This window comes from Oncorhynchus keta, chromosome 10, assembly GCF_023373465.1.
Source record: "Oncorhynchus keta strain PuntledgeMale-10-30-2019 chromosome 10, Oket_V2, whole genome shotgun sequence".
NCBI lineage: Eukaryota > Metazoa > Chordata > Actinopteri > Salmoniformes > Salmonidae > Oncorhynchus > Oncorhynchus keta.
In genome coordinates, this window is record NC_068430.1 from 21,878,050 (window position 1) to 21,903,097 (window position 25,048).

The 25,048-nt window shown below is 46.2% G+C and overlaps 1 protein-coding gene across 4 annotated transcripts in view; it reads right to left on the reverse strand.

Annotated features, from left to right (window-relative positions):
• LOC118388381 (protein NDRG3-like) overlaps positions 1-25,048 on the reverse strand; it is a 56,736-nt gene that overhangs the window by 25,368 nt on the left and 6,320 nt on the right. For 2 of the 4 annotated variants that reach the window (XM_035777381.2, XM_035777383.2), the window contains exons 2-3: positions 14,220-14,293; positions 11,332-11,364 (exon numbers count right to left, since the gene is read on the reverse strand). In XM_035777381.2, coding sequence (XP_035633274.1) covers positions 11,332-11,364; positions 14,220-14,276 — 90 coding nt within the window. In that variant the 5' untranslated portion in view covers positions 14,277-14,293. Of the gene's footprint in view, positions 1-10,230; positions 10,369-11,331; positions 11,365-14,219; positions 14,294-18,271; positions 18,395-25,048 lie in introns of those variants that run through there. The other 2 variants (XM_052526679.1, XM_035777385.2) reach the window with 2 other exon arrangements.

Here is a 25,048-nt window from a genome sequence, read left to right on the forward strand (position 1 = left end):
ATACTTTCGGCCCGTCATTGGACACTGTGCTATCTAACCTCCAAACGAGCTTCAATACCATACAACACTCCTTCCGTGGCCTCCAACTGCTCTTAAACGCTAGTAAAACCAAATGCATGCTTTTCAACCGATCGCTGCCTGCACCCACATGCCCGACTAGCATCACCACCCTGGATGGTTCCGACCTTGAATATGTGGACATCTATAAGTACCTAGGTGTCTGGCTAGACTGCAAACTCTCCTTCCAGACTCATATCAAACATCTCCAATCGAAAATCAAATCAAGAGTCGGCTTTCTATTCCGCAACAAAGCCTCCTTCACTCACGCCGCCAAGCTTACCCTAGTAAAACTGACTATCCTACCGATCCTCGACTTCGGCGATGTCATCTACAAAATGGCTCCCAACACTCTACTCAGCAAACTGGATGCAGTTTATCACAGTGCCATCCGTTTTGTCACTAAAGCACCTTATACCACCCACCACTGCGACTTGTATGCTCTAGTCGGCTGGCCCTCGCTACATATTCGTCGCCAGACCCACTGGCTCCAGGTCATCTACAAGTCCATGCTAGGTAAAGCTCCGCCTTATCTCAGTTCACTGGCCATCCGTAGCACGCGCTCCAGCAGGTGTATCTCACTGATCATCCCTGAAGCCAACACCTCATTTGGCCGCCTTTCGTTCCAGTACTCTGCTGCCTGTGACTGGAACAAATTGCAAAAATCGCTGAAGTTGGAGACTTTTATCTCCCTCACCAACTTCAAACATCTGCTATCTGAGCAGCTAACCGATCGCTGCAGCTGTACATAGTCTATTGGTAAATAGCCCACACATTTTCACCTACCTCATCCCCATACTGTTTTTATTCATTTACTTTTCTGCTCTTTTGCACACCAATATCTCTACCTGTATATGACCATCTGATCATTTATCACTCCAGTGTTAATGTGCAAAATTGTAATTATTCGCCTACCTCCTCGTGCATTTTGCACACATTGTATATAGACTCCCCCTTTTTTTCTACTGTGTTATTGACTTGTTAATTGTTTACTCCATGTGTAACTCTGTGTTGTCTGTTCACACTGCTATGCTTTATCTTGGCCAGGTCGCAGTTGCAAATGAGAACTTGTTTTCAACTAGCCTACCTGGTTAAATAAAGGTGAAATAAAAAAATATATATAAAAAAAAATCAAGTTTGCAGACGACACAACAGTAGTAGGCTTGATTACCAACACTGACGAGACAGCCTACAGGGAGGAGTTGAAGGCTCTGGGAGTGTGAGGCCAGGAAAATAACCACTCGATGTCAACAAAACAAAGGAGATGATTGTGGACTTCAGGAAACAGCAGAGGGAGCATCCCTTTATCCACATTGATAGGACCGCAGTGGAGAAGGTGGAATGCTTCAAGTTCCTCGGCGTACACATCACTGACAAACTGAAATGGTCCACCCACACAGACAGTGTGGTGAAGAAGGCGCAACAGCACCTCTTCAACTTCAAGAGGCTGAAGAAATTTGGCTTGGCAAACCCTCACAACATTTTACAGATGCACAATTGAGAGCATCCTATCAGGCTGTATCACCGCTTGGTGGTGCGGTCTGCCCAACGCATCACTGTGAGCAAACTACCTGCCCTCCAGGACACCTACAGCACCTGATGTTACAGGAAGGCCAAAAAGATCATCAAGGACAACAACCACCCAAGCCACTGCCTGTTCACCCCGCTATCATCCAGAAGGTGAGGTCAGTACAGGTGCATCAAAGCTGGGACAGAGAGACTGAAAAACAGCTTCCATCTCAAGGCCATCACTGTTAAATAGCCATCACTAGTACATTAGAGGCTGCTGCCTATATACATAGACTTGAAATCACTGGCCACTTTAATAAACAGAACACTAGCCACTTTAATAATGTTTAAATGTCTTGCATTACTCATCTCATATGTATATAATGACACAAATATTAATTTCCACAAAGTTTGCTGCTTCAGTGTCTTTAAATATTTTGGCAGATGTTACTATGGAATACTGTAGTATATTTACAAGAATTTCATAAGTGTCAAAAGGCTTTTATTGACAATTACAATGTCAATTACATTTTTTTCTACTGTGTTATTGACTTGTTAATCGTTTACTCCATGTGTAACTCTGTGTTGTCTGTTCATTACATTACATTTAAGTCATTTAGCAGACGCTCTTATCCAGAGCGACTTACAGATTGCACTGCTATGCTTTATCTTGGCCAGGTCGCAGTTGCAAATGAGAACTTGTTCTCAACTAGCCTACCTGGTTAAATAAAGGTGAAATAAAATAAATTAAAAACATGAAGTTGATGAAAAAAGCCAATATTTGCAGTTCTGACCCTTCTTTTTCAAGACCTCTGCAATCCACCCTGGCATGTTGTCAATTAACTTCTGGGCCACACCCTGACTGATGGCAGCCCATTCATGCATAATCAATGCTTGGAGTTTGTCAGAATATGTGGGTTTTAATTTGTCCACTCGCCTATTGAGGATTGACCAAAAGTTCTCAATGGGATTAAGATCTGGGTAGTTTCCTGGCCATGGACCAAAAATATTGATGTTTTGTTCCCCGAACCACTTAGTTATCACTTTTGCCTTATGGCAAGGTGCTCCATCATGCTGGAAAAGGCATTGTTCGTCACCAAACTGTTCCTGGATGGTTGGGAGAAGTTGCTCTCGGAGGATGTGTTGGTACCATTTTTTATTCATGGCTGTGTTCTTAGGCAAAATTATGAGTGAGTCCACTCCCTTGGCTGCGAAGTAACCCCACACATGAATTGCCTCAGGATACTTTACTGTTGGCATGACACAGGACTGATGTCTGCCTTCGATTAATTGCTTTACAACTCTCTCTTTCCCCACCTCTTTTGACCTTACCCTTTCCCTTTCCCAATCCCCTCCAACTCACAAGGAAAAACACTTGATCTCATCTTTACTAGAGGCTGCTCACCTACTAATCACACTACAACCCCCCTCCAGGTCTCTGATCAATACTTTGTTTCCTTTTCTGACTCCCTTTCCTCCTACCCTACCCAGATGGTCATGCACTGTCGCAATCTTCGCTCTCTCCCTCCCACTACTCTTTCCTCTTCCATCCTATCATCTCGCCCTTCCGCTAAATCCTTCTCCCTCCTATCTCCAAATTCTGGGTCTTCGACCCTACTCTCCTCCCTTTCCACATCCTATGACTCGCACTGTCCCCTTTCCTCCAAGCCGGCTCGGCCCTCCCCTCCTTCTCCGTGGCTGAGTGACTCATTGCAAACTTACAGAACATGTCAGCTGAGCGAAAATTTTGGAAAACTATACTTCCGGGGGACCTATCATCCTTTCACTCTCTCCTCTCTACCTTCTCTTACTCTGTATTCACTACTTTCTATCACTCTAAATGTCATACCTTCTACCTCTAACCATAGGAAACTCTTTTCCACCTTCTCCTTCATTACATTTACATTTTACATTACATTTAAGTCATTTAGCAGACGCTCTTATCCAGAGCGACTTACAAATTGGTGCATTCACCTTATGACATCCAGTGGAACAGCCACTTTACAATAGTGCATCTAAATCTTTAGGGGGGGTGAGAAGGATTACTTATCCTATCCTAGGTATTCCTTAAAGAGGTGGGGTTTCAGGTGTCTCCGGAAGGTGGTGATTGACTCCGCTGTCCTGGCGTCGTGAGGAGTTTGTTCCACCATTGGGGGCCAGAGCAGCGAACAGTTTTGACTGGGCTGAGCGGGAACTGTACTTCCTCAGTGGTAGGGAGGCGAGCAGGCCAGAGGTGGATGAACGCAGTGCCCTTGTTTGGGTGTAGGGCCTGATCAGAGCCTGGAGGTACTGAGGTGCCGTTCCCCTCACAGCTCCGTAGGCAAGCACCATGGTCTTGTAGCGGATGCGAGCTTCAACTGGAAGCCAGTGGAGAGAGCGGAGGAGCGGGGTGACGTGAGAGAACTTGGGAAGGTTGAACACCAGACGGGCTGCGGCGTTCTGAATGAGTTGTAGGGGTTTAATGGCACAGGCAGGGAGCCCAGCCAACAGCGAGTTGCAGTAATCCAGACGGGAGATGACAAGTGCCTGGATTAGGACCTGCGCCGCTTCATCCCCCTCCCTCCTCTCTCTCTGCAGATGACTTTGCCAACCACTTTGAAACGACATCCGCTTCTCATTCAATCAGCCTATTGAGTCCACTGGTCCCACTCACACAGACGTACCCTACGCCTTGACCTCTTTTTCCCCTCTCTCTCCAGAAGAAATCCTGTGTCTAAGTGAGGTCTGGCCGCCCAACAACCTGCCTGCTCGACTCCAATTCCTCACTTCCCTCATCAACCTCTTCCCTGACCAATGGCTGCGTCCCCTCTGACTTCCAAATGGCCCGAGTCGCTCCCCTCCTCAAGAAAACAACAAGACTAATTTGAAGTCAAAAACTATAGACCCCCCCCCCCAAAAGGTGCGGACTCCGGCCGCAAAACCTAAACCCATAGGGGAGGGTCCGGGTGGGCATCTGTCCGTGGGGGCGGCTCTGGCGCGGGACGTGGACCCCACTCCATCATAGTCTTGGCCCACTTAAGTGGCGCCTTTGGAGCGGCGACCCACGCCGCCGACCTCGGACTGGGGACCCTTGCAGCGGGCCCCGAATAGACGGGAGTCTCCGGCAGCGCCGGACAGGTGTGAGACTCCAGGCAGTGCCGGAGTGAATGGCGACTCCAGGCAGCGCCGGAGTGAATGGCGACTCCGGCAGCGCCGGAGTGAAGGGCGACTCTGGCAGCGCCGGAGTGAAGGGCGACTCTGGCAGCCCCGGAGTGAAGGGCGGCTCTGGCAGCTCCGGACAGACGGGAGAACCTGGAGTGAGGAGACGGAGAGACAGCCTGTTGTGTGGGGCTGCCACAGGACCCACCAGGCTGGGGAGAGCTACAGGAGGCCTGGTGCGTGGAGGAGGCACCGGATGGACCGGGCTGTGGGGGAGCACTGGAGCTCTGGTGCGCAGCCTTGGCACCACTCCTCCAGGCTGGATGACCCCTTTAGCCCGGACCCTCCAGAATGCAGGCACAGGTTGAACCGGGCTGTGGGTGAGCACTGGAGATATGGTGCATACCACTCGCACCTCTCCCTTAGGCTCAATGCCCACATTCGCCCGGCACGGAGACACAGCACGCAGCGCCGGCGCAGGATACCCTGGGCCCGAAACGGCATACCGGAAACTCTGAGCTGGCACAGCTGGCACAACACGCCCTGGCTGGATGTCCACTCTCGCATGGCACTTGCGGGGGGCTGGCCTATAGCACACCGGGCTATGAGCGCGTACTGGCGAAACCGTGCGCTTGATCGCATTACATGGTGCCTGACCAGTACTACGCTTCTTCCGGTAAGCACGGGGAGTTGGCTCAGAGCTATCGCCTGACTCCGCCAATCTCCCCGTGTGCTCCCCCCTCTCGTGCCTGTTGCCCTGCCTTACCTCATATCGCCGCCGCTTAGCTCTCGCTGCCTCCAGATCTTCCTTGGGGCGGCGATATTCCCCAGCCTGTTCCCAGGGTCCCTTGCCTTCCAGTATCTCCTCCCAAGTCAAAGAGTCCAGAACCCTCTGCTCCGGGTTACCACACTGCTTGGTCCTTTGGTGGTGGGTAGTTCTGTAACGATTTTCCTCCTCTTCTGAGGAGGAGTAGGAAAGATCGGACCAATGTGCAGCGTGGTAAGTGTCCATATTTTAGTGAAATAAAACCGAACACTGAATACAAAAAGAACAAGAGAAATAAATGAAAACCGAAACAGTTCTGTATGGTAAAACACAGACACAGAAAACAACTACCCACAAATCATAGTGGGAAAACAGGCTGCCTAAGTATGGTTCTCAATCAGAGACAACGATCGACAGCTGCCTCTGATTGGGAACCATACTAGGCCAAACACAGAAATACAAAACCTAGAATACACAACATAGAATGCCCACCCCAACTCACACCCTGACCAAACTAAAACAGAGACATAAAAAGGGACTTAAGGTCAGGACGTGACAGACACATTTACAATGTACATTTACATTTACATTTAAGTCATTTAGCAGACGCTCTTATCCAGAGCGACTTACAAATTGGTGCATACACCTTATGACAACCAGTGGAACAGCCACTTGCATCTAAATCTTGTTGGGGGGGGTGAGAAGGATTACTTATCCTATCCTAGGTATTCCTTAAAGAGGTGGGGTTTCAGGTGTCTCCGGAAGGTGGTGATTGACTCCGCTGTCCTGGCGTCGTGAGGGAGTTTGTTCCACCATTGGGGGGCCAGGGCAGCGAACAGTTTTGACTGGGCTGAGCGGGAACTGTACTTCCTCAGTGGTAGGGAGGCGAGCAGGCCAGAGGTGGATGAACGCAGTGCCCTTGTTTGGGTGTAGGGCCTGATCAGAGCCTGGAGGTACTGAGGTGCCGTTCCCTCACAGCTCCGCAGGCGAGCACCATGGTCTTGTAGCGGATGCGAGCTTCAACTGGAAGCCAGTGGAGAGAGCGGAGGAGCGGGGTGACGTGAGAGAACTTGGGAAGGTTGAACACCAGACGGGCTGCGGCGTTCTGGATGAGTTGTAGGGGTTTAATGGCACAGGCAGGGAGCCCAGCCAACAGCGAGTTGCAGTAATCAAGACGGAGATGACAAGTGCCTGGATTAGGACCTGCGCCGCTTCCTGTGTGAGGCAGGGTCGTACTCTGCGGATGTTGTAGAGCATGAACCTACAGGAACGGGACACCGCCTTGATGTTAGTTGAGAACGCCAGGGTGTTGTCCAGGATCACGCCAAGGTTCTTAGCGCTCTGGGAGGAGGACACAATGGAGTTGTCAACCGTGATGGCGAGATCATGGAACGGGCAGTCCTTCCCCGGGAGGAAGAGGAGCTCCGTCTTGCTGAGGTTCAGCTTGAGGTGGTGATCCGTCATCCACACTGATATGTCTGCCAGACATGCAGAGATGCGATTCGCCACCTGGTCATCAGAAGGGGGAAAGGAGAAGATTAATTGTGTGTCGTCTGCATAGCAATGATAGGAGAGACCATGTGAGGTTATGACAGAGCCAAGTGACTTGGTGTATAGCGAGAATAAGAGAGGGCCTAGAACAGAGCCCTGGGGACACCAGTGGTGAGAGCGCGTGGTGAGGAGACAGATTCTCGCCACGCCACCTGGTAGGAGCGACCTGTCAGGTAGGACGCAATCCAAGCGTGGGCCGCGCCGGAGATGCCCAACTCGGAGAGGGTGGAGAGGAGGATCTGATGGTTCACAGTATCGAAGGCAGCCGATAGGTCTAGAAGGATGAGAGCAGAGGAGAGAGAGTTAGCTTTAGCAGTGCGGAGCGCCTCCGTGATACAGAGAAGAGCAGTCTCAGTTGAATGACTAGTCTTGAAACCTGACTGATTTGGATCAAGAAGGTCATTCTGAGAGAGATAGCGGTAGAGCTGGCCAAGGACGGCACGCTCAAGAGTTTTGGAGAGAAAAGAGAGAAGGGATACTGGTCTGTAGTTGTTGACATCGGAGGGATCGAGTGTAGGTTTTTTCAGAAGGGGTGCAACTCTCGCTCTCTTGAAGACGGGAGGGACGTAGCCAGTGGTCAGGGATGAGTTGATGAGCGAGGTGAGGTAAGGGAGAAGGTCTCCGGAAATGGTCTGGAGAAGAGAGGAGGGGATAGGGTCAAGCGGGCAGGTTGTTGGGCGGCCGGCCGTCACAAGACGCGAGATTTCATCTGGAGAGAGAGGGGAGAAAGAGGTCAGAGCATAGGGTAGGGCAGTGTGAGCAGAACCAGCGGTGTCGTTTGACTTAGCAAACGAGGATCGGATGTCATCGACCTTCTTTTCAAAATGGTTGACGAAGTCATCTGCAGAGAGGAGGAGGGAGGGGGAGGATTCAGGAGGGAGGAGAAGGTGGCAAAGAGCTTCCTAGGGTTAGAGGCAGATGCTTGGAATTTAGAATGGTAGAAAGTGGCTTTAGCAGCAGAGACAGAGGAGGAAAATGTAGAGAGGAGGGAGTGAAAGGATGCCAGGTCCGCAGGGAGGCGAGTTTTCCTCCATTTCCGCTCGGCTGCCCGGAGCCCTGTTCTGTGAGCTCGCAATGAGTCGTCGAGCCACGGAGCGGGAGGGGAGGACCGAGCCGGCCTGGAGGATAGGGGACATAGGGAGTCAAAGGATGCAGTAAGGGAGGAGAGGAGGGTTGAGGAGGCAGAATCAGGAGATAGGTTGGAGAAAGTTTGAGCAGAGGGAAGAGAAGATAGGATGGAAGAGGAGAGAGTAGCGGGGGAGAGAGAGCGAAGGTTGGGACGGCGCGATACCATCCGAGTAGGGGCAGTGTGGGAAGTGTTGGATGAGAGCGAGAGGGAAAAGGATACAAGGTAGTGGTCGGAGACTTGGAGGGGAGTTGCAATGAGGTTAGTGGAAGAACAGCATCTAGTAAAGATGAGGTCAAGCGTATTGCCTGCCTTGTGAGTAGGGGGGAAGGTGAGAGGGTGAGGTCAAAAGAGGAGAGGAGTGGAAAGAAGGAGGCAGAGAGGAATGAGTCAAAGGTAGACGTGGGGAGGTTAAAGTCGCCCAGAACTGTGAGAGGTGAGCCGTCCTCAGGAAAGGAGCTTATCAAGGCATCAAGCTCATTGATGAACTCTCCGAGGGAACCTGGAGGGCGATAAATGATAAGGATGTTAAGCTTGAAAGGGCTGGTAACTGTGACAGCATGGAATTCAAAGGAGGCAATAGACAGATGGGTAAGGGGAGAAAGAGAGAAAGACCACTTGGGAGAGATGAGGATCCCGGTGCCACCACCCCGCTGACCAGAAGCTCTCGGGGTGTGCGAGAACACGTGGGCGGACGAGCACCTGTTGACTGGTCTAATGATGATGCATGCATCTCTGGTAAAAATCCCCCCCACCTGGATTATCAATAATCTGTTCACAAGTGACTGCTATCTCCACACACACTGATAAATCACCACCATTTTATTTCAGGTATACATTTCTGATTAGAGTCTGTTTTGTTTTAATTCCAGCGCCACCTCAGAATGCAATCATAGAGACTGTTTCTATGTCTCTCTGCCAAAGGCAGGCCAGTAACAGTGTCATAGCTAAGCTGTCACCTCTCCATCCCTGTGAGTCATACAGACACTGTTGTCTCAGCACCAACCACACCATCCAAGGAGATGGACGGACAGAGGAGAAAGTGGAGGACAGGGATAGCAGCTTAAAAAAGACACTGATGTACTTCTTCTCATTGCACTGTTTTACCCACTTCTCCTTCAGAGCTACATTAACCAATATATTAACCACATTAGCCTTCTGCATTGTACAGGCACATCTTAGACACAAAGGTCTAGCGCCTCTGCTCTGCACCATCAGTCAGGCTTAGAGCGCCCTCCCCTGGGCTAAACGAGATCAGCAGAACACAGAGGGCCAATGACTTGCAATCCCAGTTTGATTTCATATGAAGCCATTTGCTCCACCCACTGAAGGGGAAGAGAGAGGAGAGTGCATTCCTGGAGGAGGCTAAGATCAAGCCTAAGAGGTTGTCAGGTTTTTTAGCTTATAAAGTGAGTTCCAAAAGGATTGGGCTGTTATTTTGGCTCTGTGTTCCAGCATTTTGAATTTAATTTAACCTGATACAATGACTATGAGCATAAAGTGCAGACTGTCAGCTTTAATTTGAGGGTATTTTGAGGGTATAAAGTGATTTAATTTCTAAAAGGTTCACTCGATATGGATGAAAATTAAAGCGGTCTGCACTTTAACCTCACAGCCATTGTATCATTTTAAATCCAAAGAGCTGGAGTACAAATCCAAAACAACAGCAAAAAATGTCATTGTCCCAATACTTTTGGAGCTCACTGTACATAGAACAATATATCTGAAATGGATCACACCATTGTCTCTGCTAGATTTAAGGAGGACTGAATTGTTATGTTGAACAGAGCAAAGCACCCCGTTACTCCCCCCTCAGTGCCACTGCAGCTCCCAGAGCACGTCTCCTGATTCTGTACTCATTTAGCATCACATTTTGAATAGCCATGTCTAGCGCCATTATTTTGTTCAGAATTCCTGCCAAGAGTGTAAACATATAAGAATGTGTGAAGGGGGGGAGGGTGACACACATCTACTATGCTATGTTTTTGTCTTACTTCTCTCTTTATGTAGTGTTGTGGTGTCTCACTTGTCGCAATGTGTTTTGTCCTAAATAAATGTAAAAAAATGAATAAATTGTGGCTACCTCAGTGTGATGTAAGAGAAACATCCTCAGGTTGGGACTGCATCATCCAGGTGGAGAATGAAGACTGATACCCTCTGCCACACCATCGGGCCCTGTCGTCCCTTCCCATCCACATCCACACACACCGTCTCTGGGTGATGATGTCACAGCAGTGCTGCAGTAGAATGACTAATGGGAGCTCTGTAATAATGATACAAATCCTGGTGGATTTACTGGCTAGATGCAAACTCTGCTGGTACAATGTCCCGATGGATGTGGTAAAAAGAATATGTCTGAAGAAAGTGTGTGTTTGTGTGTCTGACAATGCCTATACACGTGTCTAAGTGTATGCATGAAGGGGGGGGTGGGTGCGCAGACAGGCCCACATGGAGGAAAAGAGCACCAGCCCTGCTCTACTGAGTATGTTTACCATCCTACCTGCAGTATCTATATTTAGCCCAGGACATGATGCAGAGAACAGGCATGACTGCATGGAGGCTGGGAAAGCCAGTATTAGTTAACTGTTTACAGTCCCTGGGAAAGGCAGCATCCACCTTACAGTTGAAGTGCAACCTTCATAAGCATGTACCTTGCACTGTGCAAAGACCACTGTCAGCAGATACAAAAATAATGAAGATCCATTTCTGACTGTAGCCTATGTATGTAGACTAATAATAACCCTGTATAGTTCTATCTGCATGTGGAAAAGTATGTAGGGGTGGCAGGTAGCCTAGTGGTTAGAGCATCGGGCGAGTAAGCGAAAGGTTGCTAGATCGAATCCCAGAGCTGACAAGGTAAAAATCTGTTGCTCTGCCCCTGAACAAGGCAGTTAACCTACTCTTCCTAGACCGTCATTGAAAAAATAATTTGTTCTTAACTAAATAAAGGTAAAATAAAAAATTATGTAGACACACCTTCAAATTAGTGGATTTGGTGATTTCAGCCACACCCATTGCTGAAATGTGTATAAAATCAAGCACACGGCCATGCAATCTCCACAAACAAACAGTGGCAGTAGAATGGCCTTACTGAAGAGCTCAAGTGTCTGGGCCCTTCATTTTCACATCACTGAAAATGATCAGTACAAATCAACACCCTTCATTTAGAACTGGAGACACTCACCTGGCAGTCAAAGTCCTGGAAGTTACGTGAATTCTGAGAGAAAAGAGAAAAGAATGGTATATGTTATTGAGGTGTTGGATGGTAGAAATTCTTTCACCTACAGTATTTTATACTGAACAAAACTATAAACCCAACATTTAAAGTGTTGGTCCCATGTTTCATGAGGTGAAATAAAATATCCCAGAAACTTTCCATATGCACAAAAAGTTTATTTCTCTCAAATGTTGTGCACAAATTTCTTTACATCCCTGTTAGTGAGCATTTATCCTTTGCCAAGATAATCCATCCACTTGACAGGTATGACATATCAAGAAGCTGATTCAACAGCATAATCATTACACAGGTGCACCTTGTGCTGAGACAATAAAAGGCCACTCTAAAATGTGCAGTTTGGCCACGCAACACAATGTCACAGATTTGTCAAGTTTTGAGGGAGCTTGCATTTGGCATGCTGACTGCAGGAACTCTGTTGCCAGAGTATTGAATTTTCATTTCTCTACCACAAGTCACCTCAAAAATTATTTTTGAGAATTTGGCAATATGTCCAACCAGCCTCGCAACAGCAGACCACGTGTATGGTGTCATGTGGGCGAGCGGTTTGCTGATGTCAACGTTGTGAACAGAGTGCCCCATGGAGGCGGTGGGGTTATAGTATGGGCAGGCATAAGCTACGGACAAAGAACACAATTGCATTTTAGCGATGGCAATTTAAATGCACAGAGATACTGTGACGAGATCCTGAGGCCCATTGTCGTGCCATTCATCCACAGCCATCACCTCATGTTTCAGCATGATAATTTACAGCCCCCTGTCGCAAGGATCTGTACACAATTCCTGGAAGATGAAAATGTCCCAGTTCTTCTATGGCCTGCATACTCACCAGACATGTCACCCATTGAGCATGTTTGGGATGCTCTGTATTGACATGTACGACAGCGTGTTCCAGTTCCCGGCAATATCCAGCAACTTCGCACAGCCATTGAAGAGAAGGACAACATTCCACAGGCCACAATCAACAGCCATCAACTTTATGTGAAGGAGATGCTGACTGGTTTTATGGTCCATGCACCAACAGATACATATCTGTATTCCCAGTTATGTGAAATCCATAGATTAGATCCTAAAGAATTTCTATCAATTTACTGATTTCCTTACATGAACTGTAACACAGTAAAATCTTTGAAATTGTTGAATGTTGCATTTATATTTTTGTTCAGGATAGAAAACACCACTGCTTAATTGACATACTCTCAATATGCTATCCTATTTATCACCTGTATGCCTCTCCTGTCAACTCATTACTGTCTGTCTGTCCTCACATCTATCCTGCAGGCTCCTGTCTGTTGGATTCTTAATGAGATGGCCTGGCCACTAGGTGGAGTGAGAGGTCAGCCATAAACCCATTCATTCAGAGGAGCTCATGGCGCTGCCTTCCATCCACCTGTCTGTCCACAGCCAGCCCACTTCACCAGCACCACTGTCAGGTGATGAATGGCCTGTTCAGCCCATGATGTATGACACAATACCCTCTGCCTCAGCCTATACATCAACTCATGTCCTGTGATGCAGAGAAAGCCTAACAGTGGGTTTTGACCAGAGGCCGTGCCTCCTCTTGACAACGGTTCGCTCCAGGGCTTCCCTTTGATTGACATTTGCATAAAGTAGAGCAGAGCTTAACTTTTTCTACCACTCCACTAGCATGGCTCTTGCCGCTCACCTTCCCACAATACCCTGCACATTTATCCACGTGACTTTGTTGAAAATGAATGGGGGCTGAACTTCTCCTGCCAAATTTGTTTTTGGTGAAAACCTTTAACTGCCTGTAATATCGCTCTGGAACTGTCTGAATATAAAACGGGTCAATTTACACAGATGGGCTGACTTCCTTCTACTTGCCCCAACCCAAGGCAGGCTGGGAGCTCATCCTCTCCTCGATGCTGGAGGTCCTTGAGGAACGGTGGGAAGAAAGCTTTGATCTGCTGGAGTAATTTCTCTCTCTCATCTGAATCTTTCAAGCAAAAAAAATATGCGTTTCTGCAAGGTTCCCCTTTGATATTCCCCTTTTTCCTCCCCTCCCTCTTGCTTTCAAGCTTCATCTGCCAACTCTCTCTCTCTCCATCTCTCTGCATCTCTCTCTTGAGCCTAACTCCATCCCTTGATTTTTCTTCTATTGACTCTTATTCCTCTATTTTCTTGAGTCTTTTCTCTTCCCTCACTACAGTGAAGCAGGGATTATAAATAATTAACTTTGATGAACAGAGTTCTGGAGTGGGGAGGAAAGCACTGTTCACGATGGATAAGATTGAATGAGTCTCAAAACATGAGTCTACAAAACATTATGAACACCTGTTCTTTCCATGATATAGACTGACCAGGTGAATCCAGGTGAAAGCTATGATCCCTTATTGATGTCACTTGTTAAATCCACTTCCATCAGTTTAGATAAAGGGGAGGAGACAAGTTAAATAAGGATTTTTAAGCCTTGCGACAATTGAGACATGGACTGTGTGTGTGTTCCATTCAACGGGTGACTGGGCAAGACAAGATATTTAAGTGCCTTTGAACAGGGTATGGTAGTAGGTGCCAGGCATACCGGTTAGTGTCAAGAACTGCAACACTGCTGCATTTTTCATGCTCAACAGTTTCCCATGTGTATCAAGAATGTTCCACCACCCAAAGGACATCCAGCCAACTTGACACAATTGTGGGAAGCATTGGAGTCAACATGGGCCAGCATCCCTGTAGAACGCTCTTGACACCTTGTAGAGTCCATGCCCCGACGAACGCAACTCAATATTAGGAAGGTATTCCTAATGTTTGGTATACTCAGTGTACAAGGCATGTGTATGTGTGACTCTCCCTCGCAGGTGGTCATCTCATACTCTCACCTTATTGGTCAGCAAGGGCTTGATCTCAGTCAGCTGCACATCCTGTAGCTCATCCATCTTCCTGTCTGGTCACTCTACTCAACACAGAGGAAGACAGAGAGAGAGAAGAAGACAATAAACGATCCTATGTAAGACACACATAACATACTTTCAGAAATGAGAGCTACACAATTATAGCTCATACTATCATACAAAGACTCTATTATTTGCGTATTCACACACACAGAGAACATAACAGTCTTCTGAGAGACCCCTGCTGCGTCAATAAGTTGTTCAGATTCATGTCAGCTTCACGCTATTAGTTAATATGGGAGTGGTTAGTAACAACACATCAGGCTGATTGATCTATTTGTATTGGATGAGAGAAGTAGGCAATGTGTCGTGCTGTGGCCCTGGCCCACCTGGCACTGTCTTTCCTCCCCTGAGACCCTCATACACAGACCTGAGGGGTATCGCCGTGACACGCATGTGATGAGAATGAAGCTGAAGGGTTGAAGGATTGAAGGGCATTCTCCCTCTCTGTTTGCTCTGTGAAAGGTCATCCCAGGCTAACATAGCGTACACCTAAGAACCAGGCAGCAGTAAGGCAGAGGGGCAGGAAGGGGGGCAGGCAGGCAGGGACACCACACAAATCCCTCCTCATTTGTTTTCCCTTTGAGGAAAATAATTACACAGAGAGAGACTACACCCAAGCGGCACACAATCACCCCGCCAGCGCCTCCCTTTTACCTCAGCCCCGCTTGCACAAGGTGAGGACAGTGAACAGTGTTCTGTTACCTGGCTCTCTGAGAGAAGATCATGTGACTGAGGGGATAACAGGGGATAGAATCTAAAGAGACAGGCCTAGGTCAATGCTTCTAACAACATGTATAATAAAATAAAATCTCATATTTTAATTGTCTCTCACTTGCATTTATTAGTATATATTAACAAGCTCGACAATTCATTGAAAATCGCTCTAAAAAGTAACAGTGAAGGCTGGTCTACAATAGAAAAGGGCATGGCTATTGGACTGACAACAGCCAATGGGAGTTCCAGTACTATAATCACTTCCTGTGTCAGGGCCCACCTCTCTCTAACAACCTTGAGCTGAACATATAACCTTCAGAGTAGGCTGGTGATGTGCTTGAATAGCCTGGAACTCAACCAACCAGAACAGCTCCACTCCACAGATGACATCATCCCAGTTTGAGTCAGAAGGAACCATTAGGGTGCTCTCAGACCTGCTATGGTGTCTCACCCGTGTACATAGCCTCCATCTGACGAGTGAAATATAATATAGCCCTGTGGAAAGACATTACTACCTTCCTGGAACAGACTGGACATACCATCAAAACCATAACCTATGCCTGCACATCAATCGGCAGAAGTAGTTAGTATGATGAAAATATGCCCAGCAATGCTGCTGACAAATACGGGCCAAAGGAACAAAAAAATATTTAGACAAGGAGTGTGAAAAAAGAAAAACAAATATCCTGCATGCATGAGCAGATTCAGCGTATTGGTTGTGTCATTCCAACACTTCCTCGGGCTGACGCAGAAAGTGGGCCGGTAGCAAAGGCCAACTGCAATCGGGAAGGGTCGGGGTAGACTTATACCCAAATGACAGACAGACAGTTCCTAAAAGCTATCCTACAATATGAAGTTGTATTGTCCTGTATTGTATTGTATTGTACAGTACTGAATTGTATTTCATTGTACTATATTGTAGTGTATGATTGTACTGTACATTTCCTATGGCCCTGTTCCTGTTTCAACTATAATAACACCAGGTCTCCAACAGACTCACATTCCATTGTACGGTGTGTGCTGCGGTTGCCATAGAGACAAAGCCAGTGATGTTTATTCTAAGATAGGAGCGCCTTGGGACAAATGAGAGACAAAGAGAACATATAAAGACTGTAATGGGAGAAGCAGATTGGGGCAGTGCAGGTCTGGGGAGAGATGCTGCATTATCTGGTTTTACCAATGATAACTTCTTCCCTGTGGCTTCATTCATCCACAGTGACATGTAGGACACTTCAGATCCAGTCATTCAGATACACATTATCCAGACAATGAGAGTTGAAGGAGAAAGCCTAGGCCAGGGTTTCCCAGACTCAGTCCTGCCCCCCCATCTCCATGTCGTTTTTTTTGCCAAAGCACTACACAGCTGTTTAAAATAATCAAAGCTTAATGATGAGTTGGTTATTTGAATTAGCTGTGTAGTGTTAGGGCAAAAAACGAAACGTGCACCAAGGGGGGAACCCAGGAACGAGTTTGGGAAACTCTGGCCCAGAGGCCAGATGGATAGACAGGGAATGTGTTTGCTTTGCTGTGGGGGAACATATTTGACTGGGAATCCATTAGAGATGGTCACATTTGGTTAAATACATCTGACATCAGACGATGCTCAGAACATGCTATGTGCGTGGATGAATATATAGTATGGGGGAAGGGGAAATTCTGGAAACAGCTGACATAGTACAATGAGGTGCATATGTGACCTAATTGTCTGGAAAGTCTGACTGGTGGTGCATTATGGATATTCTAAATACAGTATGTCTCTTAACTGTCTTGTTTATGAAGACCAATACACACACATGCACACGCACACACACAGTTCCCCTGGTCAATTTAGCGCTCAGCAGGTTGCTCCTGTAGTGCCTCTTACATCACGCTACACTGCACCACAGTGACTGAGAACAGAGCACTAGGAAAAACATCCCCGCAGATCATGTCCGAGGAAAACCACGAGTCACGAAAGTCACCACAGAATTAAACAGACAAAATAGTCCTATTTTAAAATGTCTGAATGTGTATTCTTCTGTTCCCAGTCTTCCATCCTGTTTGTGAAACTACACTGGTCTAATGGACAACCCACCAACAATGCCCTGCCCTCTGACCTGGGCTGGAGGTCATAGCCTTCTTAGGTGTTATTAGCTTTAGCGTAGTACTGAGACACACACACAAGGGAGTCCTGTAGCCGCCTTGTCAGCAGCCGGTGCTGAATGATGGATTGAGAGGACACAGTCACACTCCTCCCCCTGCCTCATCCTTCTGCCTCATCCCCCTGCCTTATCCCCCTGCCTCATCCCCCTGCCTCATCCTCCTGCCTCATCCTCCTGCCTTATCCCCCTGCCTCACCCCCCTCTCCATCCATCTATCTCCATCTCACCTTGGAGAGCAGTGCATTCTGGGAGAGGCTCCTATTATGGATTACAGTTTCCTGAGAGTCGTGATGCTGACCTTGAGGTAGCCCTCCTTAAATGGCAAATGTTGCTATGGTGACCTTATTTCTACCTACCAAGACGTCGCCATGGAAACCCTAGGCCTAGGGTAACCTATAGACGTTGGCATGGTGACCCTGATTTGACCTACCAAATGTCACCATGGTGGCTTGAGTTAACCTACCTGTATGTTGTCATGGTGACACTGATTTGACTTACCTTAATGTCATCTATGACAGGCTGATGGATCTGCTGTGAGAGCAGGGCCCTGACAACAAGTTGAAATAGAGGGACTGTCTGTTTTGTGGCTGTCCCTTTTATCTTTGGGTCAAATAACTTTGATGACACAGTCCCAATTAAAGAACAGAGGAACCTCTGTGTGGGGGAGATGCTTTGGGGTAAGTAGTCAGGCATACAGAAAAACACAAGGAAAACAGGGCAAGACAAATTCCTTAGAAGCTCCCGCCTCCCTCCCAGCCAGCCAGTGAGAACAGATCCCAGGCCTGCTTTCCTTTATGTGACTCAATGGTGCTGTTATGGCAACCATCTGAAAGGAACAACTAACTGGTCTGTGGAACATCTGAATAGAAACGTCTGCCCTGGCTGCTCCACATCGCTGCCCCCACCCCCTCAGACACACTGTTTACAGCGCTTAGTCTGTGTATAATCCACCCCAGAGTATAATTCTGTGACTGTGTCGGGCTCAGTTCCAGATTATTCCTAGCACTCTAACCCAGGCCATTCGTTTGGTAAGAGAATTAGAGGGAAAATCTCTCCATTTGACATTTTTCCCTTTCACTTCCTGTCAGGAGATTAACAACACAACTATAGTGTTAGTCTTACGTTCTGATCCAATCCCTCTGCTCTGTTCTGATCCAATCCCTCTGCACTGTTCTGATCCAATCCCTCTGCTCTGTCCTGATCCAATTCCTCCGCTCTGTTCCGTTCTGATCCAATCCCTCTGCTCTGTTCTGGCCGGAGGGGAGAGACAAGTCAAACAGACAGAGCAACAAAACTGGGAGAAGATTCTCTCTCTCCCTCTCTCCCTCCCTACTATCACCCCAGGAGATTCCTGTGAAGCAGGAGCACCCAGGCCTGAGAGGCTGCAAGCTCCTAGTGCTCCAGCCTTAATTACTCTACTCCTTTCCCAGTCTGTTCTCCTGGGGCCCAACTCTCTCTTGTTACTGCACTGAGGCCTATTGATACAAGAAAACTAAATCTCTCCTTTGTCATAGTGCACACGCAACCTCCCAACACAGGGTCGGTTCAAAAAACATAGACTTCAACTGAAGAGCAATCACACACACACACACACACACACACACACCACACAAAGTACACATCTAGAATCACACACACACATCATTCACACATTTAGAACACACACATTACTTACACACAACACTTATTCACAACACACCTTTAGCATAGTACCTATCTAGATTCAATACACAGGGACATCATTGAGGTGACCATTTAGAATTCACCATTCTGGATATTGAAGGATTAGCTGGCAAATTCATAAGCATTAATCCAAATACATAACCATGTGTTCATTCAGGTGACAGCAGGGAATTATTGAGGTGACCATTTAAATGGACTTCCCTGGATCGTTGAAGGATTAGCTGGCAAATACATAATCCATTAATCCAAATACATAATCCATTAATCCAAATACATAATCCATTAATCCAAATACATAATCCATTAATCCAAATACATAATCCATTAATCCAAATACATAATCCATTAATCCAAATACATAATCCATTAATCCAAATACATAATCCATTAATCCAAATACATAATCCATTAATCCAAATACATAATCCATTAATCCAAATACATAATCCATTAATCCAAATACATAATCCATTAATATAATTAACTCATAATCATATTGAAGAACACAACCACAATCTCACACACAGACTTAATTTCCTGGCCCTCCTATAAACATTACTCAAAAGACTGGCAATAATTCCCTGGTTCTATACAGACAGTTGATGACTGTTAAGAGCCACCCCTCCACCCCCCTCTCTCTCTATCTGGTACTAGATTAGGACTTTGATAGTGAGGTCGTAAAGGGGCGGAGGGACATGACCTTGTGGAGTCTCCTCCTTCTTACTCAATATCAGTATCTGTCTATTATCTCTCTGCCTCTCATTTCAAATCAAATCTAATCAAATTATATTTGTCACATGCGCTGAATACAACAGGTGAAGACCCTACAGTGAAATGCTTACTTTACAAGCCCTTAACCAACAATGCGGTTTTAAGAAAGATATTTTAAAAAATAAAAAAATAAAAGTCACAAATAATTAAAGAGCAGCAGTAAAATAACAATAGCGAAGCTATATACAGGTGGTACTTATTTTCTGCCATAATTTGCAAATAAATTCATAAAAAATCCTACAATGTGATTTTCTGGATTTTTTTTCTCATTTTATCTGTCATATTTGAAGTGTACCTATGATGAAAATTACAGGCCTCTCTCATATTTTTAAGTGGGAGAACTTGCACAATTGGTGGCTGACTAAATACTTTTTTGCCCCACTGTATTTGTTGAAAATAAATGTACAACTGAAATGTGTCTCCTGCATTTAACCCAAGCCTACTGAATCAGAGAGATGTGGCAGGCTGCCTTGATCGACATCCACGTCATCGGTGCCCGGGGGAACAGTGGGTTAACTGTGGGGGCGGTAGGTAGCCTAGTGATTAGAGCGTTGGACTAGTAACTGAAAGGTTGCAAGATCAAATCCCTGAGCTGACAAGGTAAAAATCTGTTGTTCTGCCCGTGAACAAGGCAGAACAAGGCAGTTAAACCCACTGTTCCTAGGATGTAATTGTAAATAATAATTTGTTCTTAACTGACTTGCCTAGTTAAATAAAGGTCAAATAAAACAACTGCCTTGCTCAGGGGCAGAATGACAGACTGATAGCTTGGGATTCGATCCAGCAACCTTTCGATCCGGTAATCACTAGGCTACCTGCCGCCAAGAAGGTGGGGCTCATCCCACGGCCTTGTGGAAATAAATGTGTGTTCTTTGCCAATTCTGTTTGTTACAGAATTTGTTACACACAGAGGAAACCCTGCTCCACAGTCACTGGTGTGTGTGTGTGAGAGAGAGGCTCAGATCATTATCAGAGCCCTTACTGGCACACAGTAGTCACTGATCTGAGAGGGGAAGCCCCTCTAAACTCAGGACTGTCACATCCACAAACAAACATCCACATAACCACACACATTCAAGTACACACACACACACACACACACACACACACACACACACACACACACACACACACACACACACACACACACACACACACACACACACACACACACACACCAGTGTAACATGCTGTCAAGTCTCTCTCTTTCAGCACATCTACTGCTACTCTCATTACTCTCAGAGGGCTGTTAAAGCATTGCATTATTCCCTGCAGGGGGCACTTTATCTGCCAATGGTCTTGTGAGATTAAAAAAGGCATTTCCCATATTGATTTAAGACCTCATATCTGTAGGCATCAGGGCAATTCCACAGTAACACTGACCTCATATCTGTAGGCATCAGGGCAATTTCACAGTAACAGAGTGACACTGACCTCATATCTGTAGGCATCAGGGCAATTCCACAGTAACAGATGACTGACCTAATCTGTAGGCATCAGGGCAATTTCACAGTAACAGAGTGACACTGACCTCAATCTGTAGGCATCAGGGCAATTCCACAGTAACAGAGTGACACTGACCTCATATCTGTAGGCATATTATTATTAGACCTTAAGGCATCAAGGCATTTCCACAGTAACAGATTTACAGACCTCATATCTGTAGGCATCAGGGCAATTTCACAGTAACAGAGTGACACTGACCTCATATCTGTAGGCATCAGGGCAATTCCACAGTAACAGAGTGACACTGACCTCATATCTGTAGGCATCAGGGCAATTCCACAGTAACAGAGTGACACTGACCTCATATCTGTAGGCATCAGGGCAATTCCACAGTAACAGAGTGACACTGACCTCATATCTGTAGGCATCAGGGCAATTCCACAGTAACAGAGTGACACTGACCTCATATCTGTAGGCATCAGGGCAATTCCACAGTAACAGAGTGACACTGACCTCATATCTGTAGGCATCAGGGCAATTCCACAGTAACAGAGTGACACTGACCTCATATCTGTAGGCATCAGGGCAATTCCACAGTAACAGAGTGACACTGACCTCATATCTGTAGGCATCAGGGCAATTCCACAGTAACAGAGTGACACTGACCTCATATCTGTAGGCATCAGGGCAATTCCACAGTAACAGAGTGACACTGACCTCATATCTGTAGGCATCAGGGCAATTCCACAGTAACAGAGTGACACTGACCTCATATCTGTAGGCATCAGGGCAATTTCACAGTAACAGAGTGACACTGACCTCATATCTGTAGGCATCAGGGCAATTCCACAGTAACAGAGTGACACTGACCTCATATCTGTAGGCATCAGGGCAATTCCACAGTAACAGAGTGACACTGACCTCATATCTGTAGGCATCAGGGCAATTCCACAGTAACAGAGTGACACTGACCTCATATCTGTAGGCATCAGGGCAATTCCACAGTAACAGAGTGACACTGACCTCATATCTGTAGGCATCAGGGCAATTCCACAGTAACACTGAGACTAAAACCAATGATTGCAAAGTAATGCTTAAGTACTATTTTTAACAATTTCCACTGAAAATTATAATAAAACACATTTACTTGAAGAACAGTACAGATGCAACGTTTGGTAACAGAATGACAGTTTGGGCTGTTTGTTTGTTTAGTCCAAAACAAACAAACAAACAAACAAACACAAACACAAACACACACACACACACACACACACACACACACACACACACACACACACACACACACACACACACACACACACACACACACACACACACACGAATTGTGTCCTGCTCCAAGAAGTACATTGATTCCCAGAATGTATTATTTGTCCAAAATTCGGAGAAAAACTGGATGCTAGATTTACTATAAATAAAGCCAAAAACCTGCAGTGTATTTTGTCCACAAAGTGGTGCCACTGACCACCAGCACTATTGTTTCACTAAAACTAACAAACGGGATAACTCAATTTAAACATTAAGTCCAACAGGGAAGCATATGTATAAACCATAAATAAGGCATCATCGTGACATGATGGTCTATGAGAGCTGATTGTTTGAGTAAGTTTCCAGTGTGTAGCCTACTTCCTCAGCCTCTCCGACTCAGCAAGCTCTATTTTGGGGTTCATGTATAAGTCATGTGGTGTTCTGAGCACTACACTGCATGCACTTTCTGGGTGATGTGATTTGACTGTTCGAAGCGCTTGTGTCTATCGCTCTCCCTCTCTTTGAGGACACAGAAAGCAATGATACATCAAGGGGGGGTTGATTATACAGCATGAAGATTGCACTGAACCACTGACTCAACACTAGCGGTGAAAAATGCAATACGTGTATGTTCACACCACATTATGTTATATCCACAGATTGAAAGAGAACACTGGTTAACTTCTACCTATTCAAAATAGTCTGTTTTCTACCAGCTAAAAAATGGTGAGGTGTCTCTAACATTCCAAAGTAAGATTAATTAGAGAATGGACACTCTGCCCTCCTATTCTGACAATAGCAACTTGTATGCATTATCGCTACGACCCAACACGGCCCTCACAAAAGGCATAGGAGCAACTCAAAAAAACATACTACTGAGCGGAATGACAATAGATGGATGACTCCCAAAAAATCTACTGCAGCTATAACATGGGCTTGGTCGCTACCAGCGCTACTCCTGCTAAAAATAGGCTGATGATTCTCAGTGCTGCTAATAGAGTACCTGCCTGCCTCTGCCTGTTGGCTCCACTCAGCTCTGCTTGCTGGCTGCCCTGCCCGGGAGCTGGTGGGGACTGTCTGTAGGGGATTCCTAGCACTGCTTACTCGTGCAGATAGGAGTGGAGAGGTGGAGTGGATAGGCAGGGCAGAGGACGGGGTAAAGAGAGATAGAGGTAAAAAGAGGGGTAGAGAGAGAGGTACTGTAGAGAGAGAAAGAGCAGCTGAGTCAGGGGTTCACACCAGAGTTGAGTCACAGTGACAGTGAGCCTAATTCCAGATAACAGGTATACAGGGCTTTAATGTGTCTACACTACAGGACATAACACTGGTCCAGAGACGGATGACAGAACCCCAAGGCCATCGGTACATGTTAGTGTGACAACAGCAAGGTTCACACTCAGAGATAACCAAGACACTGCCACACACAAATTCTCTCTGTTAGATGATTTGATTAAAAACCGAGGTAGTTTTCTTTATTTAAAACCGGCTTATCTATGTGGATGGCAGGTAGGTAGGTTGGTTCTAGGTCAGTCTGTAGAACTGGATGGATCTGTGGTGAGTAGCCTGTTGGTCTAACCAAGCAAGGCTTTCTCCTGATAGAGCCATCACACACAGCCATGGCTGGCTGTCACTGAGACAGATCAGGACAACCTAATCTCCCAGAGAGAGACAGAGGTGGACCCTCTCAGAAAACCACTGGCACCATCTCTCCTCTCCTGGTCGCCAGGGAGGATTGCTGTGTCCTTGACAACCACAGGGGGCTGTCGACCCCTCTACGCAGCACTGCTGGTGAAGGCATGATGACCTTTTCATGAACATTTACATAAAACCGCTCATCAGACCAACCCAAACAGCTTAGCAACCACAGTAGGGCTCAACAGTGTAAAAACTTCCCTTAGTATTATGGAATCAGAGCACGAAAGCTGACCATTCAGATAGGCTAGATGGATAGGGATAACGTAGAGATAAATAAAGACAAAGTACAGGAACTAAAAACAATACAGTGAGATAAGAATGCAAGCTCTGAATCAGATTCCTGCATTCTGCAGCACAGATATCCTGTACACTACAAACACAGATATATCCTGTGCACTACAAACATGGATCTATCCTGTACATTACACACACATATTTATCCTGTACACTATACACACATATCTATCCTGTACACTACAAACACAGATACAGTGGGGAGAACAAGTATTTGAGGGGTGAATTACTTAAACATCATACAATGTGATTTTCTGGATTTTTGTTTTAGATTCCGTCTCTCACAGTTGAAGTGTACCTATGATAAAAATTACAGACCTCTACATGCTTTGTAAGTAGGAAAACCTGCAAAATCGGCAGTGTATCTTGTTCTCTCCACTGTATATCCTGTACACAACAAACATGGATCTATCATGTACACTACACACACAGATCTATCCTGTATACTACAAACACAGATATACAGTGGGGCAAAAAAGTAAAAGTTACAGGTCTGTGAGAGCCAGAAATCTTGCTTGATTGTAGGTGACCAAATACTTATTGTCCACCATAATTTGCAAATTAATTCATTAAAAGTCCTACAATGTGATTTTCTGGAGAAAAAAAATCAGATTTTGTCTGTCATAGTTGAAGTGTACCTATGATGAAAATTACAGGCCTCTCTCATCTTTTTAAGTGGGAGAACTTTCACAATTGGTGGCTGACTAAGTACTTTTTTGCCCCACTGTATCCTGTAAACTACAA